The 19,244-nt window shown below is 43.7% G+C and overlaps 1 protein-coding gene across 2 annotated transcripts in view; it reads left to right on the top strand.

Moving 5' to 3' along the window:
• The first annotated feature begins 273 nt into the window (after nt 1–273).
• Nucleotides 274–19,244, top strand: part of cdh8 (cadherin 8) — a 117,425-nt gene continuing 98,454 nt past the window's right edge. For both annotated transcript variants that reach the window (XM_033626974.2, XM_033626966.2), the window contains exon 1: nt 274–681. In XM_033626974.2, coding sequence (XP_033482865.2) covers nt 424–681 — 258 coding nt within the window. In that variant the 5' untranslated portion in view covers nt 274–423. The remainder of the gene's footprint in view (nt 682–19,244) is intronic.

Below are 19,244 nucleotides of genomic sequence, written 5' to 3'. Positions count from 1 at the left end.
CTGTCTCGTCTGATTTGTTCAAATGTTTATTTGTCTCTGTTTTCTCATCCCTGCCTCCCTCTTTCTCCCCCCCTCCTCCTGACAACTCCTCATAAGACTAAAAGACAACTAACAAACAACTGTGATTGCTCCCTTACAGGTCTCCCCCTCGGAATAACGCCAAATGGATGCTGCGCTGAGCTCCTCACCCCCTCACCAACTGCTATGGAGGCATGCCAAGCCATGCAAGTGACCTTTATCACACCATGAATGCAAGCTCCGCCGTTCAAAGAGGACACAAGTAACCTTTTCTTGTTATCTAAGAAGGAGCTGTTGATCTGAAGAGAGGAGCTGGAAACGAGAGTGAGAGAGAGAGAGGCCGGGAGAGAAGAGACTCGTAAAGCAAACAAAAACAAAAACAAAACAAAAACACACAACGACAGGATGCCAAAGCGGTCCGAGGAGATGCTGGTGGATCTGTGGATGTCCTTGCTGCTGGTGTGGATTACTTGTGTTCCCTGCGTGACTATGACTCCTATCATGGGCCCGTCCAAAAGTACACAAACTGGTGGGTCCGCAGCAGTGGCAAGCGGTCCTGGCGAAGGACAAAGATTACTGAGCCGCGCCAAGAGAGGATGGGTTTGGAATCAAATGTTTGTGCTGGAGGAATTTTCTGGACCCGATCCAATTCTAGTTGGCAGGGTGAGTGCTGTGATTGTCAGCATTATATTAAGCTCGCTTATCGTGTGGAAACATTAATTCGGCCATTTGAATGCTCCCTCCATTTTTTTCTCCCTTCCCATGGGCAGTGGGAGGGTTTTGGTTGTCAAGGGGAGGCAGAGATACGGGGGACAAGAGAGGGAATGCTTGGAAATAATTAAACTCTCATCAAATAATGGTGGCAACATTTTTGCTGTGTTGGATGTCCTTGAAATCCGAGATACTGTGAAGCAGTCAGATTGTTGTTACGTCTTTCTCTCAATCACATTTACTATTTTCCACACAAAATACAGATGCATAAGAAAGTCTCTTTATTTTAATCCCCTATTTTCACTCACATCCATTTCTTCCCATAAAGCCATGACTGAATTTGAATTGTGCCTAACATAAGAGAGGGTTATTTTAGTTTAGGGTTTTTTTTTTCCATTGCAGCTCTATAATGAACAGAACTGCGGGCTGATCCTGCGGCTAAGGGCCACCTGCTCCCTGGCCTGTGTGGAAGTGTCAGGCAGGTTTCAGGGGAGGGGAAGGCTGCTGGCCAGCCCGGCCAAAGCAGCTTGTTCACAGCTCATTGCTGGGACTCACCTGGGGAGAGTCAGCCTGGCAGCCACACTCGCTTCCCTCCCCCAGAATATCACCCAGCCACTCTGGCATGGACAGCAATGCATGCCATCAAGCATATTTGATCTTGCTCGGTAATAGCTTTTGCAAACAGTGTTGTGGTGCCTAATATTTGATAATTGGTGGGTATGCCTTTCTTGTTTGTGACATATTGCCATTGTAGTGCACTGAATTTTATTTTTCAGACATGGCACCTGACAGCACTGAAGCAAAAAAAATAAAAAGCTGTTGTTACACAAGAAAAATAAGTCACTTGTGGTCCAAGAAACTACTTTAAATTTCACTCCCTCTTTTTTTTCGTCTTCTATCCGGAGCATTGTCATATGGCTGCATCAATTAAACATTTGCCACCATGTGGGATTTGCACCTGTGTTTTCTAAATACCATACGAACACAAAAATGCTGTTAAGTGATGCATTAATTTTTCAAGCGAGTCAATTAGGCAGCCTCTGCTGGATTCGACAATGGCTGCTCGTCAGGAAACAAACAAGCACTCACCGGGGCCACAGTGACCATCCGTGAGCTCGGAAATTATAAGTTAGAGCTCAGCTGTGAGTTATTGAGCATCAAAGATTTGACATAACACCGGTTATACATCTATAGGGATTTTACATGAAAATGGCAAGTAAATAAATAGATAAATAAATAAATGAATAAATAAATAAATGAATAAATAATGTCACTTGAGAGTGAGAGGACATTTAATGATGATGAACATGGGGTTGTGATTCATAACTCCGAGCTCACACACTCTCGCCTTGAATGCCATGCTGTGTGCCTGTGGTCTGAGTGTGAAATGCTGCTCGGATTGGTGGCATAAAATCAAGTTGTGTTACTGGTCATGAGGGATGCTTCCTCTCAAGGCCTCGGTTAATGCTTTGCAACAACTTGACTGTATGATAGGTTCGTCATAGGTTTAAGCATCTGCCTGTTGAAGGACATTCAAGGATCGGGCGCAGGGTAGGGGGGCAGCTCAGGGTGAAGAAGAACTCCGCTTGCCTTTTGCGAGGTGATGATGATGGGTTGCGTTCACTGCAAGGTTAAGTGCTCATGACTACGCCTGGCAGAGCTAAGATAAGTTCTATGTTAAACCAAGATGGCACTGTATTGGTTGAAGACGATAAATCTCTCTCCCTCTTAGTCCTTTTTCTTCCCCTTTCTCTGTGTTTCTCACGCTTAATTAAAAAATGAATCAAATGGGTGGGAGGTGTGATTCAAATGGGTCATACAGCTCTCTGTGTGTTTTGCACAATTTCCTCCACTGCGTGTGAGGCCGCCTGTGTCTGTGGTTGTGGGCCTATTATCAAGGAAGTCCAGGCCAATATTGGACTCTTTCCATCCCATAGTTTTTTATTGCTGGGTGCACTCTGAGGTTTAATTATACGTGCATCCCCAAACTGCAAGCAGGCTCCCCTCAACTACACCAACACTGCGAGGGAGAGTGAGAGATAGTGTTTGTGAGAGGGACAGAGAGAGATTGCGCCATCGATTTTTAACGGTGTGTCATTCTCGGTGTTCTCTCTCGGCAGAGCATAAGCACAGGAAAGCAAGGGAGGAGGTATAGAGGAGGCGGAGGTGTGGAAGAGTGAGAAGGACGGCCACAAGGCGTGACAGCACCCTTCCCTTTTGCTGTTCTTCTTCAGCGCATCGTTTCTTGACATTGTGATTCACTGAGCGGCGTGTTCGTCAGCCCCCGTCAGTCCCGTCGGCGTCGGGGAGCAGACATGCAGTACCTGTTAAAGTGAAGCAGGGGAGACAGCTGTGAAAGCTTGTTGCTCGGCTGTAGCTTAAAACGAACACGGTGTTGGAAGGGATTTTAGGATTACTCATCATGAGCCAGGGACGGTTCAGAAATAACCCGTCATTAAGAATAGAAATAGGCAAATGGAGTGTGAAGGTAGATAGGCTTGAACGTATCGCTCACACGGACTGAGCTAGGGGACGTGCGTTCGCTCATTGTTGACAGCGAGTGGGAGATGCCACTTCAGCGAGTAAAGACTCTTATGTAGGCCATTGGGAGGCAAGCAGAGGGTACTTTTAGGTAAAGCAGCTCTTGATTTACCATTGCACAGCCATAGTGGAAAAGCCTGGGTTTTAAAATAAAATGATACTTCTTTTGTGTATAAGGTTGTTGTAATCTCGTTGAAGATCTTTCTTCATTTTGGCACGCGGCCTATCTAAACCTTCTGCAATGTCAGCCATGTTTCCCTCCTCTTCAATCAAAGCTTTTTTAATTATTCAAACATACAAAGAAGCAACTCAATTACACCCGGCCATTAAAGGCAAAACACTGCCTTAGAACAAAAGACAAACAGTGAACAAATTGCTGTGTTTGCACCAAAGAGAAATCAGAATTCTTTCCTTTGTAGTGTGAGGCAGATTGATGGCAGTTAGCGCCTGAATATCTAACAGCCTTAGACATAACTTTTCCAGACTCCTTTACTTCCCGGCGATCACTTAGCATACAGTGTGCTAGGATTGATAATGATGGATCCCAGTCTGTCGAATTGTAGTGCAGATGTGGTAAATTGACTGATCCCTCGTCCCATTGTCCAACGCTTTTATCCACTACGGCATTGTGTGTGTTTTTGCACAAAGAGAATTGATAATCAACCATTAATATTCATCAATTCAGCCTGAACTGCAAGATTGCAAGGACTGACAGTGATACAGAAAAGAAAAGAAAGGCTTTGATTATTGATTCAGCAAAGAAAACGGATATGTCCGGGAGAAAAAATAGCTTTGTCTTTGTGTGTGTGTGTGTGTGTGTGTGTGTGTGTGTGTGTGTGTGGTGAGGGAAAGAAACACAAGCTTCATTCTTCCAAACAAGCTGTTTGACAGGATTCCCAACAAGAAGGGCCATGGTAGTATCAGATCGGTGGTGTAATAGAAGTCTGCAGGGTGTTTGGCTGGAAGCAGAGGTGATATTCTGTAATATAAGTGATGTTTGCTGTGTTCCCCTCAAAATTGAAGACCCTTTCTTGTAGTGACTTGTTTGAAATGGTTTAATCCTTCTTTCTTGTTTTCCCCTTTAGAGGTACATGTAGGTGATACTGATAAGAGATCAGGACTTGGATTCATTGGTTTGATGTGCTTCTTGAAAAGAGGCGCTTTTAATATGTATCTATTTATTTACTGAATGGTATATCTGATAAAGTGGGATTTTCCTAGCTCACAATGATACAAGATTACTTCTTTTTTCTCCATCTGCTTACCCCCTCCACCTGGACCTCAGTAAACCATCTTTATCTAGGATGGTTTCCCAAATTCAATTCAGAACTTTTTGTTGCTTTTGTTGCTTTCTGCACTTTGGAGAGCCAGTACAAGATGTGGGACATCAGTCTATAAATACTGATACGAGCTACTTCTGCTCGGCTGGATTGCCTCTCTCTGTCTCTGTCCCCCCCACCTCCACCTCCACCCCTCTTTCTCTCTCTCTGTGACGGGGTGATTATGGAGAGAGTGACTCTTGAGCCCAAGTAAGCTTGCCTCCAGGGCCGATGGGGTGTGGTGCAATGACATTGTTAAAATTTCTCCAAGTGTTTGGCTTCGGCGATGCGAGGAAGTGAGGCAAAGCTAAGGCGAGATTGAGTCCTGAATGCGGCTGCTGGATCAGCCCGAGACTCCTTGGTCCTGCCAGAGGCCCTACTGTTGCTGGTTTTACAGTGGATCAAAGGTTGATCCCCATTCTTGACGGAGTCATGCCGATGTGGTGTTTGATTAGCGAGGACCCCCCCCCCAACTTAATCTGCATTTACTCCGGCTCCAACAATTGAGCAGATATCTGGCTCTGCCTTTGATGGATGGATGAGGAGTGGGAGTTAACGAGAATATTAGCCGAATTATTGCCATTGATTGATAGCCATTATGACACATAAATTACAAGCGTTGGCTTGGATATAATAAATTCTGAGATATAGCCCAAATTAGACACAGGTTCCGATGCCATAGTGAGAGGGGTGCATCAGAAAGCTGTCATTAAATCCAGGGAAAGGAAAGCCCATCAATGTTTGGTGGACTTCATTTCATTCCATTTGGGTTCTCACACCTACAACAGCTCCTGGAATACAGCTCTGTAATCTCTCCTCAGGCAGCACCACAAAGATCCGTATTGAGCTGCAGTCTAGCAGCAGCTCTTCTGTCTCTCAGCCCTTAGATCTCCATCCCCTCCTCTTGTGTAATTTAGAAAAAAACATGCTAACATCCCTCTGTCCTCTGCTTCTACCTCCTTTTCCCTGCTCTGTTACCACGCTCCTCTCTCTCCCCGAGGCTCACCTGTACAGTATATCACTAATGCCGGCAGGGCCATTATATCAATGGGCCATGGTCACAGTCTCCCTCTTCCTTTCCAATCTCTCCCTCTGTCTGTCCCTCCCGGTCTGTAATAAAACACTGGGCCCAGCGGTGGCTCTGATAGAGCTGTGGGATCACATTAGTGCTGCCCTCCAAGAGCTTGACAGGTTGTCTATGGCTTTGTGTTGTCGTCCCGGTTCCCATTAACAAGCTGCGTATGTGTATGTGCATGTGTGTGTCGTACAGTAGTCCATTCGGCAGTGTTATGGACTAAAATGAGATGAGCAGACACAGGCTTGGATGGAGTATATTTAGACATGAGGGTTACGTGTGCAGCAGTAAATACAGTGTGTCCGTGTAGCTTTATAGCTGGTGTATCTTTGCAAACATTTGCTGGAGTGTCGGCGGAGTCATATTTATGAAAGATTTCTCTCTAAACTGCTGGATATGTGTTCTGAGCAGAAATTGCAGTCGGAATTCTGTGGTATTTCAAATTTACTGGTGACCTCATCCTCACTGGCATTATTGCTTTTAAAGCAAACGTATCATCATTGCTTGTACCTTAAATGTTATTGCCAAGTCATTTTACCAGCCTTGCACCATTGGCAGATGTGTCATTTTTGAAATATCACTCACTCTGTTTCCCTCTTTGTGTCTTTCTAAACACACCCACACGTATAAACATGAAGCACACACAGCTCTGTCTCTCCTTTAAGGTGTACCTGGCGACCGCAGTGCATTAAATCACACACTGTATTTTCTTCCTGTGTATTTCCATAGGGGAGCAGAAATCATGTTTCAGTTCAGTGTATAGTAAGGAGGCACATGACGCGTCTCGTTCCGCGATCCCTGGAAGCTCTCTTGTGTACATGCATCAGCTGCAATTATAATTTAACAGGAAAGCACATCCATTCACACGGCTTCAGAGTCCCTGAGCAAAATAACAAGCTTGCTGCTATCACTCACATCTGTGGCTCAGCGTGATTAAATCCATGTTGTACAGTGAGTAGCTCACGCGGGGGCCACTTTCCTGAGCTTCTACATCAGTGCTAATTCACAGCAAATGGCCCCTTTATGGTTTCACCTTGGACTGCGTCGCCGCGATTAGCTCTCTCCCACGTCAGTGTTTGCCAGTCAACGGTGTCAAACTCTTCCAGTGGAAATCTAGAAAAGCCCCCTCCTCTCATTAGGTCCAACACTCCCCCAGCCTCCTCTTAACTGCTTTCCCTCCCCTCTCCCTCTCATCTCCTCCTGCCTCCCTCACACTCCCTGGCTCACCGGGCCTGGCCTGGGTTGGCTGTGCGGAGGTGGAGCGCTTAGCAGGCTAAATCATCTGGCACTCTGCCTTGAACTTTGCACTAACTAATTTATAGGAATTAAAGCGGTTCACCTCAAAACGCTCGGCTCGTGTGCTGCTTTGGATAAATTAGTCTAGTTTCTTCTCAAAATAGGGGATGCTTTGTTTAGATTATATCTTTCTCAAAGCATCAAGATATGCATTTGCAATTTAACAGGCTTAAGCTTCTTGGCCTTTGTTTTGTGCTGACATTTAAGCGATTGTTGATTTGTCAGACAAAACACGGGCCCCGTGTATAATCATATTTTCAACCGGCAGTGATAGACGACTAAATTAAGGCGACATTAAAGAGCCTGATGTCGGACATTCTGCTTACTGATGAATCTGTGCTGTGTTTTCCAGTCAAAACACTGGCCAAGCATCAGTAGCAGTAAATGAGGTTACAATTATTCAAATCTGATTATTCAAATCAAAAGATTATGATTATCTGAAACCTGCTAATTGGCCCCTGCCTCTGACATAGTAGTTGTGGGCATAAGCCACAGCAGCAGCGGTAGCAGCTAAAGATTCCTTCTCCCTGTGCCAGTGTGCTCTTGTGGGCTCAATGTTTGGCTCCACTCCCCAGGCAGCTCCTCTCCTATGGATAGAGCCCAGCGTATGTGAAATGCTGCAGGCGGCTGCAGGCAGCTTATCCCTGCGCCTCTGCTCCCATACACGTCCCATCAGCCAAACTGGGACTGCCGGAGTAATCTTGTTAAGAATGGATGTTGTTATTGTGCGACTGGATGTGCATTTGGCTTCACGGTTAGCTGGGAGCACACGTGGGCTGGAGCAGGAGAGACAATGGGGAGGGAGTTTTGGATCGGCGGGGGGGCGGGGGTGTGGTGGTGGTGGGGGGGGTGGGGGGGGGGGGGGTTGCCTATTTCTGGCACTTAAAAGATGACAGTCCTCAACCCTCTTCCTCCGCCTCCTTACTTTCCCTCCTCGCGCCTTCCCTAGCTCCTCCCTCCCTTCCTCACGCACCTCATACAACATAATAACAACAAAGCGGCCTCAGTAAACAGTGGATTTGACATTTACTTGAAGATGGGTGTCTTCACCTATAACAGGTATTAAAGATGATGATTATCATCACTGCTGAGCGAAAGGCAGAAGGTTGCTCACCTCAATCACTGAGTTGACAATAAAAAAAAAACACACACACACACACACACACACACACACACCAAGAATCAATGGTTCCTTCCTTTGCTGTCTTCCCCTCCTTATTGCAACCACTCCTAACTCTGGTATCTGGGTGCCAACAGACTGTGGCTTTGACCTTTCTCACAAATGAATTATTTCGGTTTAATGATCCCTACTGCAGAAAGAACAAAAAGATAGCTGAAATAATAGCCAAGGGAAGAGAAGGGGGGGACGTAAAAGGGCAGCACCCACACACACCCCATACTTTATTCTCCAACCTCACTTACACCCTACCTGTGAAGACACCTGTATCCCTCTAATAATGCCTCCTCCTTGTGTTTGTGTCTCCAAGCTGCATGTGATACATCTAGTCAGAGTCTAATAAATGAACTGACTTCAAGAAAAAAATACCCTGGATGTAACAAGCAGGTGGTGAAACACGCTTCTTTGTGTGTGTGAAAGTGACACTTTTTTCCCCCCTTTCCTCCTCCAATGTTTGATTAATTCTTCTTTTTTCTGTCAGATCAGAAACGGGGGGTGGGAAGTAGAGGAGAAGGAGGTGGGGGGTGGGGTGGGGGGGGGCTAGATGCATGAAAAATTCAAAACGTTATAATATAAAATCCAGATGAATCATGAATGCTTAATGGGAATCAGGGCCGAGCATGCAGGATGTTAAAATTGTTCTCAAAGAATCTTGGTGTATGTGCTTTGTCTGCCAGCGCCGCGTGCACAAAGAGGGACACGGCATGTTACGCTGTCTCTCTCAGCTGCTCTGTCTCTCTCGATGGCAGCGAAATGAGGTGTTGAGGGACACTGAATAGAGGATGCCAGAAACATGTGAAAAGCTTTTAGGGGCTAGAGGCCCTCTGTTATCGAAGTCTGGCTAATTGCCTTTATCCTAGCTGCAACTGCCTGTTGTTGTGCTTGTGGATCGGACATGCACCGATGGTCCATCTGATGAAATATTAACAAATCTTTGCTAACACCCGGTCGTCTCTATTGTGTTTTAATGAAAGCGCAGAGTTCCAAGAAAAACTTCTGCTATTATGAATAATAGATCATCCAATTAGTGTAACATCATCGCAGATGAGTATGATGAAAGACTGGACTGGTGTAGTCTTGGAGGAGTGTGAACATTTAGTTAAGTTATCAAAGTGTTTGAATGGGGTCCGCCTGTACGTTGATTGCTTATGACTCAGTGACGATGTCATACAAGATTGAACTTCGTGCAGTCTTTTACTCGGAATTACAAACAAAGAAGTTATTCTTAACAGAACTGAAAGGTGAACTGAAGTTTGAATTTTTATATGTTTGTGTGTAAGGAAACATAAACCACTGCTTTTCAAAAGATAAAAATGTTGTTGTACATATTTTTGGAAACGAAGCCCCAAGCTCTCATGGCAGCAGTTGACAGATATTAGAGATACAGCATGGTTAGGAGATGAGCTGTTAGCTGACTGGAGAACGTCACACTCCCTACAAATGTTGATACAAGACATGTTTCTCCATCTTCTTCAACGAGCACATATACAGCACAGTAACTTTGGTTATGTACCATTAGCACATCAAGATGTTTATTCCTTTACGGCATTCAACAGTTGGTAGCGAACTCAGTCTTTATTCCGCTTTGAATAGAGGACACTAACAAGCTAGGCTAACTACATTGCATTTTGAAAAATGAAGTGTACATTGCTAACACTGGCACTGATTTCCAACAGTGGTTCCAAACCGTTTCCCTTTAGGGACCCCTTTTCCATAATTGGGTAAACTGACAACCCCTGACTGTATGACATATCCCATGGATATTTCATATTATATTCAATGCATGACAGTGATAGAACTGAACAAATGATGAACTGTACAATTAACCCCAATAGTGAATGCAATAACTGCAGTGAGTTTGTGCAAAACCAGTGATTTGGATGAATTTTGAGCAGATTATTTCCTGTGCATATTGCACTGAGATGACTTTCTCTGATATTTTTGGAACTTTATGGGATTCTCTGTCTTTATTGTGTATTTTTTTATTTAACATTCATACATACTTAATAGGCTTCTCTCTAGACAAATTGCACGATGAGGTTGCTTAGCAGAGAGTGAAGGCTCTGTGAATATAGCTTGTGTTCAGGTCAACGTGCCCTATCCTGTGAGATTTTCTTGAGATTTCTCGAATAATAATCTAATCTAATTTAATAATCTTTTAAAAATAATAAACAGTAATTTCACATAATTTTCTCAACAGAAATGAATGAAATGATGAGATATAGGCCCACTGTATGTTGAAAAAAAAGTTTTCTTTCACCCCTTAAAACCTAGAAGGCCTTACAACCCCAGGAGGCTTTAGTGCCCCCCAGTGGGGGTCAGGACCACCAGGTTGGAGACCAGTGCACTTGAAGGTGGACTACTTTTTTCTCATGTTATATCTGGGGTTCTGAATGCTTTGGTGGCAGATTGCCAATTCACAGAGGCAGTGTGTGATTAAGAGCCGCACAGGAGAAATGCACACGTCACTTCTGCTTTATATTGAGTTGCTTTTCAAAATTGCTAACTGCAGCTAGCAGCGTTAGCATTTGTGACAGAATGTAATGGCCACAACACTCGTAACATTGTACAAGTTGTCATTCTTAACCTAAGTGATGCTTCTCAATGGGGTGCAGTTTCATGCAGTAGCGAGTTGTGTGTTTAATGTATTTTATTGAAAGTGAAAGTACTGAGGTTGACTGCAGATGATTCAGATTTAATGCTTTTTACGTCATGTTCAGGGGCCGCACAAAATGCTTTTGAGGGCCGCCACTGGTATGCAGGCTGCACTTTTAGCACTCCTGTGTTACTAGAAACACCTAGAACACACATCATTGGCAGCTTCTTCATCCTACATTATGCAACAGAGGGGGTTTAGCTAGAGTTAGCTGTTTCTGTTTTATGGGTCTTGTTGTTTTGATGGCTCAGTTTACAGATGGGACTGAGCAACAGTAAACCACTTAAGCCCACTAGCTGTTTAACTGTCTGAGTGGCCACTGGAATTTAAGTGATAAAATAAATTATTTTTACTGCTAGCCCACACAGAATATGCACTAACACTGTCAGTCAGAACCAAAAATCCTTCCCCACTGGAGAAGGAATATTGTAAAGTGTGCTGTCACTGCAGAAGAAAAAATTCCTCTCTTTGTAGAGTACAGTTTTAAGCTAATACACTGATTTCTCTGCAAAAACTGAATAGTATCAAGCATTTCAATATTATGTGTAAATGCGTAAATGTCTGTTATAAACAGAGCTGTCTATTTTCTCATCCTGCTCAGGGTCACAGGGGGCTGGCACCTCTCCCAGCATGCACTGGGCATTGGGCGGGGTACACCATTGCAGTCTGCCAATCTATCACAGGGCTCAACACACACTGACACATTCACACTCACATTCACACCTACAGGCAATTTAGAATTTCCAGTTCACCAGTTAACCTGCATGAAACACCACTGTGCTACCTTTATGAATTAATGTTGTTTGTTGGGTCTGTTTTTGCCAAAATACCTAAAAAAATGATCTGCATGACAGTTAAAATCAAAATTAAAGCTTGATTCAGTACTCTCTGGTGTGATTAAGAATGCCATTTGAGTGATGCATTGAACTGGAAATCCCAAAATACAACATTGTCAACAATATTATCCTTTGAGGAAATTCTCTTTAAGTACCAAGCAGTGAAAACAAGAAGTGTAAAGATACTTTAAATTTCACAAAAACCAAGAGCCGTGCCTCGGAGGGAAACCCCCTCTGAGTCTCATGAGATGACTCTCCTCTCGCCTCTAAGAAGAGGAACACTCTGCCAAATGGCACAGTGCCCTTTTATGTTACTTTCTGTGCTTTATCTGCGTCATGAAGCCGCGTCGCTGCTGTTAGCTGATGAAGACGAGGAGCAGCTGTGGTGAGGCAGCAATATTTTAATGGCTCCACAGATCTTTGAATGGTCTGTCATCGGGGGAAACGACCTGGGCCAACCCCCAAAACCATTGTAGCCTCCATCTGGATGGATGCAATCACACAGGTCCTCATTTCCCTCCATCTCAATCTGTGCAGCACTCCCAGTGTTTACAGAAGCCGGCGCCCGCTTGAATCACCACTTGCCAAGATGTGGCATGTTTATCAGTGTCTCTCTCTGCACACAGTAACACGCAGGCACATAAACACAGATGCACATGCAAACACAAACACACATTGTCTATGTGTCTCATTGAGTGGCCAGATAAGAAAACATGACATTATCTTTTTGGTGTGTCTGCTGTACCTGCGCACACACACACACACACACGCCCATTTGTGTGTGCACCCATGTGTCCACACAATGTGTGTGCAGTGAAAATGCTAATGTCATATCTGCCTTGATGACCTTTTCTTCTTTGTTGATGCCCGGTGTTTTTATAAATACCGTGCTGATATCCTGGGATTTGTAATTACCGCACAGCAGCAACATGATGCCTCTTTATTAGTTTTCTGACAATGGCCTTCCTCGTCACCGCTGAGTGCTGTGTGTGTGTGTGTGTGTGTGTGTGTGTTTTAATGTGCGAGGCTCTTCTGTTGTCCTGTTTACACAGCTGAATCCTACAGTACACTAGTACTCCTCATAGCACATGCTTCTGCTCACACACGCCTGCGAAAGACAATGGATCAAGTGTGTGATGTTGCTTCTATTTATATGTCAGTTTTGCTCAACAATAGTCATAATATCCATAATATCCCATTTATTATCCAGTTGTTCATCTACAGGAGCTTCTCAGAAATGATCTCAGGGGATTCATAAACGGATCATATCCACAGAACACGTAGATGAAAAAAGGATGGAGGGATTTAACCGAGCAGATACCTCAGCCTGCTGTATTACTTCAACAAATACCGCATTACATCAAGACGGAATTCAGATCAGGTGTCTTGAGCGGGATCTTTGCACACAATATGTGTGCTAACATTTACAATGCAAAAACATGAGCGGGATTCCTGCCTTTGTTGCATCACCGGTGCGGAGGGAAAATGCATGTCAGAAAGGTCTCTGTGCATACGTAATGGGATCCTGCTCTGCACCGGCTCGGCGTTTGTCGATAAGGATCACACTCCCCAGGTTCGACTCCGGGGATTAGGGCAGAGGCTGTTTGATCTTTGTGGTTTTGCATAAAAATCACAAGTCTCCTGAATCCTGCAGCAAAGGAGCTGAGTTAGCTAATTGGGAGGTGCTGCTGCATGGCGGGATGGACACACTGAAGCTTCATGTAGTGTCCTCAAGATGCCTTTGACAACCGCTGCAATTACAGTAAAGTCAGAGTGCTGTGTTAATGATGCTTTCAGAGTGGAGGAGTGTAGAGGGCTGTTTTGAGTCATGCAGCAGTTGACACACCGTACCCATGCTTTCAAATCCAGCAAACACACACACACACACACACACACACACACACACACACACACAGAATAGTGTGCGCGCAATGCAACTTATCCCAACAGGCAATCAGACAGGAGACTAAATGTGTCCATCATCACATAGCAGCAGTGGTCAGCCTCGGTGTATAAAAGTGTGTCCTGAAATGCTCCAGAGCTGGGTCCCCTGCATCCACACCAGATCAACATGCGCCGAAGCAGCCAACGCAGCAAAAGCAGCAAAAGCAGAGAGGGGTGTGCCAGTTACGGAACATAATTGCTACTAATGACCATTAGGAGTTTGGTTTTCATCCTCCAGGGGCCATAGAAAAGGCCTTTCGTCTTATCAGTTGATTAGAGGCAAATAGACAGGGCCGGATCCTGCATATTAAGTAAACAGGGGGCTAAAATGGTGTTACTCTATCAGGGGAAAGCCTAATGGGGTGGTGGGGAGCTCATCCTCTGCTAATGCCTGAGTTCTAACAAACGGACAACTGCTCACAAACCCCTGCTCCACTTGTCAAATATTGGTAGCATTTCCTCGGCTGCCAGTTGAAATTGTATCTGTAAAAAACAACAAAAAAATGATTCCATCAGCTTGGGGCTTGGACTCAGTTTACTTTCCTGCTCCTAACAGCAAAATGCTGTAGACCTTTGTGCTGCTCTGTAGTAAAGGCACTTATGCTCTTCCAGCAGCAGTGCTGGTATCCAACTGTCAGCGATGGCAGCAAAGTTGTTTTTTCTCTCTCTGTGGATTCATTTGCATTATGCAAATGAACAATTGATATGGATCTTCTCCCCTCCGATGAACATTTTGCACAGCAATTTGCCAAGCAAGTAATTACTTATTGATAGAATGATATTACACAGGAAATTGTTGTGTAAAATGGCAAACTCATCTCATTGAAAATGGTGGCAAAAATAATAAGAATAACAATAATAAAATTAGAAATGATCAGTTAAATGGACACGAGTTACGGAGGCCTCGCAGTTGTTCTCCCTGCACTCTCTCCATCTCCACCTGTGGTTGCACCCTGGGCTTGTGGCTTTGCATTTTAATTAATTCCAAACATTATTAAGGATACAAATTCATTGTCTCACTCGACTGCACTACGCAGTGTAGTTGAGCTGCAGGAATATCAGCAATTATCCATATTGTGATGGAATATTTATGCTGTGTTTGTTTAACCGGCATGTCACATTGTGTTGTGACCAGCGATAAAGCTTTTTTTTCCTGTTCTTAACATGGTGAAACTGAGGAGTTGGAAAACAAATTCATTTCTCCATCAGGTTTGTTTAATTTGCAGTAGATATCAAGTCAGAACAACAGCAGTGTATTGCAAACTGGAAAAGGTGACTTTTCAACATTAATTTATTTAGATGAACATCATGTTTTGAGTTCGACCCTTGCTCAGTTTGATTTCAGTGCAAGATTCCCTCTGTTGAATTATAAATCAAAGGCAGGATTCCGTGGAAAGTGTTTAAATGCATTTCAAGGTTTTTTTATATTCTTAAGGCCAGTTTTGAGCACAGTGCTATTTCAACTATAAGGCAAAATCAAAGCAACTAAAAGCACGCAGCACTTCAACACTGTGACCTCTGGTAACCTTGAAAGAGAGAGCGAGAAAAAAAAAAATCATGAGTCACCCAAGTCAATAAAGCAATTACTATCACCCTGCCAGGATCAGTGGTCAGTCGCAGAAACATTAAACTCATTTTTAATTATCTAATTCATAATGACCTATCTCACAGTTATATTTCCCTTTGTCTGCTTCCACCTTAATTGCAGAAAGAAATTATTTCCCAACACGTTGATACTCGTGTGTTTGCTTCAGCCCCATTCCAGTTCTAATATCGAGCATCTCGAGAGATTGGCACCTGGAGGAAAACAGAAAAGGGAAAGGAGAAAAAAAGGGCCAGCGTGCAGCTGCATTTTCTTCCTCAGTAATCGAATCCCTCAAAAGGGGTCCATTTTTCTTCATCTCCCCAGGTCCACAGGACCTTTAAACAGAGCAAGGCACCAAAAGAAGGCGCCATAGAACACAATTATAATTCCAATATAGTCTTGTAAAGAAAATGTAAACAGATAGCCAGGCTGCAAAGCTGCCCCCATTTTCCCAGAAGACTGGTAATAAAGTAGAAAAGATGTAATACTGGAAGGGGCTTTTTACCCCCTGTCCTTTTCTTACTCCAGAAATTGAAAAGTGTGGCTCTCTGCGATGACACTGGTAGAAAAAGGGGATGCTCTGAGATTTATGACAGATTTAAAGGGGACACAGAGGAGGGGGAGATTTTTACCAGAGGCATTAATGCGGTTTTGCAAATGAACTCTAATGCACGAGTATTGATAAGAATAAATGTTGGTCTGCGGTGCTGGTGGAGCCCCCTCTTTCCAGTACAGTAACTGTGCATGTTTTGTCACAGGCTTAATTTCAGAGCCCTCTGACAGGAGACACAAACAAGCCCCTGAACCCTCCAGAAATCTGAATAAGAGGAAATTGGTGGCAAATTTTGATTTGTAAGAGCATGCTGCTTTCATATTGGCAAATCTTGAATTCTCCGGGCAAAACATTTTTCATCCCTTTCCATAGTTTTCTCCACTCTTGAATATTCCGTTTGTTGTGCGCTGTCTTGGGGGTAGCATTTGTTTTATGCCCGATTTTATTTTTTCTCGAGTTTATTCTCCAATCATTGGAAGGCAGAGGAAACAGCGATAGGCTGCTTATGATAATTTCCTGGCAGTGGTTGCAACTGTCCTAATAATAATTACTGGTTGTGGGAGCTGCTTGGGCACACAGCTTAAGGGTGTGTGTGTGTGTGTGTGTGTGTGTGCATACAGGACGAAATGTCTTATAGTTGCACTCAGTCACAGCAGTCATCGCTCTCCAAATCATCTATCATTTATATTTCTGAAAGTGTTGTAACAGTTATGTGAGGTCAAGAGTGGAGTTTCGGAAACAACAGTGTAGATAGATTTTATGAAACGTATTCTGAAAGCAAAATAGTTTCCAATCCAACGGTGGTGACTAAAGCCTGTCGATGTTTTGAACCATAAGAGCCGTGTGGTAAGATCTTGTGGCGTGACCTTTAGCATAACAGTGTGAATGCAATCTGGTACTCACTTAGCCGGGGAGAAGAGGCTCCCGGAGCCGGTTAGTGCCTGGCCGCGCAGCTTCCCACTGAGTGTAAATCACAGAAAGAAAGAGAGAGGCATGGACTTTTGTACTTGTGTGAGTGTGCACGTATGAAAATGTGTGTGCCCTCCTTGTTGTCTGTATGTGTGTGTGTGCGTGTGTGTGAATCGCAGTCCGGGCCAAGAAGCAGTAAGGCCCGGCAGGCCAGGAAGGCATGGAGGAGGGGGGTGGGGGGGTGTGACAGTTTAGTGTGAGAAGGGGAAATGGCATGGTGCTGCTGAAGCTAGTCATCCGTCTGCTGTGACACCCAGCGTGCATGGAAGATGTCCCCGGGACTCGGCAAGGCGGCAAGGCAGAGAGGAAGTGTGGTCGTGCAGAGGAGTGGGCGGCAGAGTGGAAGTGTCATCCTCTCTGTAAGTGTCACTCTGTCTCTGGTTCCTTGTCTGTCTGTCGCACATGGACGCTGTATTTTTGCTTCGCACTCGCTGTCGCTCTCCAAATGTTCGACCACACAAATGCACAAACATTTTTTTAACCCAATGAACCCTGGGCTGCTTTTACAAGCCTTTTCTTCAGGCCTGTGGCAGTCAGGTCATGTCGTAGCTAGGTATGCTATTTACTGTCACTTGTTACATCTTTGGTACCACTTGCTGAGAATGAGAGAACTTGCAACAAGCAAGTAGATTCACATGTTCAGATTCAGATACATCAGAGCTGGAGTGTTTTTTGCTGCAGTGAAAACACAAAAAAACACAAGCAAATCTATTTTTATCCAAAAAGTGCAAAACTGTAATTGTGATTTCTGCCTTTTAAAGATACTGTAAAACGTGAAATACATCACATGCAGTAGGCGATTTAAGGGGAGGCACGGGGGGGGGGGTCATCCCTCTCCATCCCACCTAAGGTCACTAATACGTGGACTGTAGGCCGGGTTCGGACCCAGATGATGTCACACTGGGACCTGGAACTAAAACCAATGAATTATTGAGAATTTCAAATTTTGATAAAGTGTTTCTACTTTAAGCGGCACAGTATTTGTAGACTTTACAGCACTGGTTTAGCAACCTAGGAACTGGACCAGCATGCCTTGTACATAATTTCAAGTGAGAGACAATCAAATCTGCACATTACGACAAGCATTGCAACTGAGGTCAATCAGTGAGATACCCACAAACGGAAAAGACAAGACAAGAGACGAGACAGAGAAAAGTAATTTCAGTGAAACAAAAATAGACCTCCTCATGAATGGGCAGACTCTTACATGTTGAATCTCCCCACAGGCATATCAAAACCAGTATGTCTCTAAACCATGTAGCTAGCTATGTAATCAGTTGGCTAATAAATTGTCCAATGATTGCACAGATTAAGACAAGTAATGTATTTGGTTCTAAGCTTTTGCTTGGTACAGAGGTACACTCATGTCTGAGTGTTTCACATTCTCAGCAAACAGAACAAGGCTTTTAAAGTAATAAAGAAGGAATTTTGAGGCGAGTGATCCACATCATTGTGAGTCCTTGGGAGGCAGCAAAAACTCCATGAAGGCCGTCCCATCTATCGGAAGGATACAGTAAAGGGTAACTTCTCGAAAACACTTTTGTAAATTAGTTTTTTAAGCTTTATTGACAGGAGACACAGATGGCAAATGTGGGGAGAGAAAGAACAGGATGACATGCAGCAGAGGGAAAGGTCCAACAAAGGAAGAAGTAGGCAGTTATGTGATCTGCATCTCATTTACTCGGCTACTGTGAGGTCACATTGGGACGCTGTCTTTCCGTCTTCCTTTCCTTTTTTTTTTTTGTTAGTAGAAATGGTATCAAAGTATTTGAAACACATGTTTCACAGTACATGAATGGATGGGGCAGCATGCTCTTATTGCATCAGAGGTTTAACTTAAGAACCTTGTTGAAAGGACATTCCGTAAAATAATATATTTATATAACAAAACAAACGACAAAATCATTATTTCCTGTCTTTCCTATCGGTTTATCCTTTCTTATTTCCATCTGTGAGAAATGCGTAGTGTTTACAGCCAGGGTTCCCATCTGCTTTAGGTGATGTAACATGACATCAGTGAGCAAGCTGTGGGCTCCACCTGAGCAACTGACACATAGCTGATGCTACATTAGCTACGAGAATTGCCTGCTTGCACAGTAATGATCGAAAAATATGGACCTACAGGACTTAGTATTATAGATAGATAGATAGATAGATAGATAGATAGATACTTAAATGTGCAGAAATACTGGCAGTAAAATGTTCTGAAAGTATCAGAAGTGAAAATGCTTCTTGCAGATTTGTCATTTAATTCCTTTCCCTGTTATATTATTATATTCATCATATTATTGGAATATTAGCATTTAAATGTTGCTTTATGGAGGTGGATCTCATATTAATGTGTTTATATAGTGTTGGGTAGTTTAATCTGTAATATATCTTATACACTTACAATGTTTTATAAAGTAAGACCAGTTCCCATGGGACTAGTATTACCTGGTGACCTCTAGTAATTTCTAATAAGCAGAGGTCGTCGGTGATCTTAGTCCCGTGAGAATCTGCCATGCCTTTCGTGTGTCAAGAATAGGTTGCAACACAAAAGATGTAGAATATATAATATCAGT

Source organism: Epinephelus lanceolatus, chromosome 2 (assembly GCF_041903045.1).
Source record: "Epinephelus lanceolatus isolate andai-2023 chromosome 2, ASM4190304v1, whole genome shotgun sequence".
Classification (NCBI taxonomy): Eukaryota; Metazoa; Chordata; class Actinopteri; order Perciformes; family Serranidae; genus Epinephelus; species Epinephelus lanceolatus.
The sequence above is the reverse complement of the archived record's forward strand: the minus strand, read 5'-3'. Positions and strand labels throughout refer to the sequence as shown.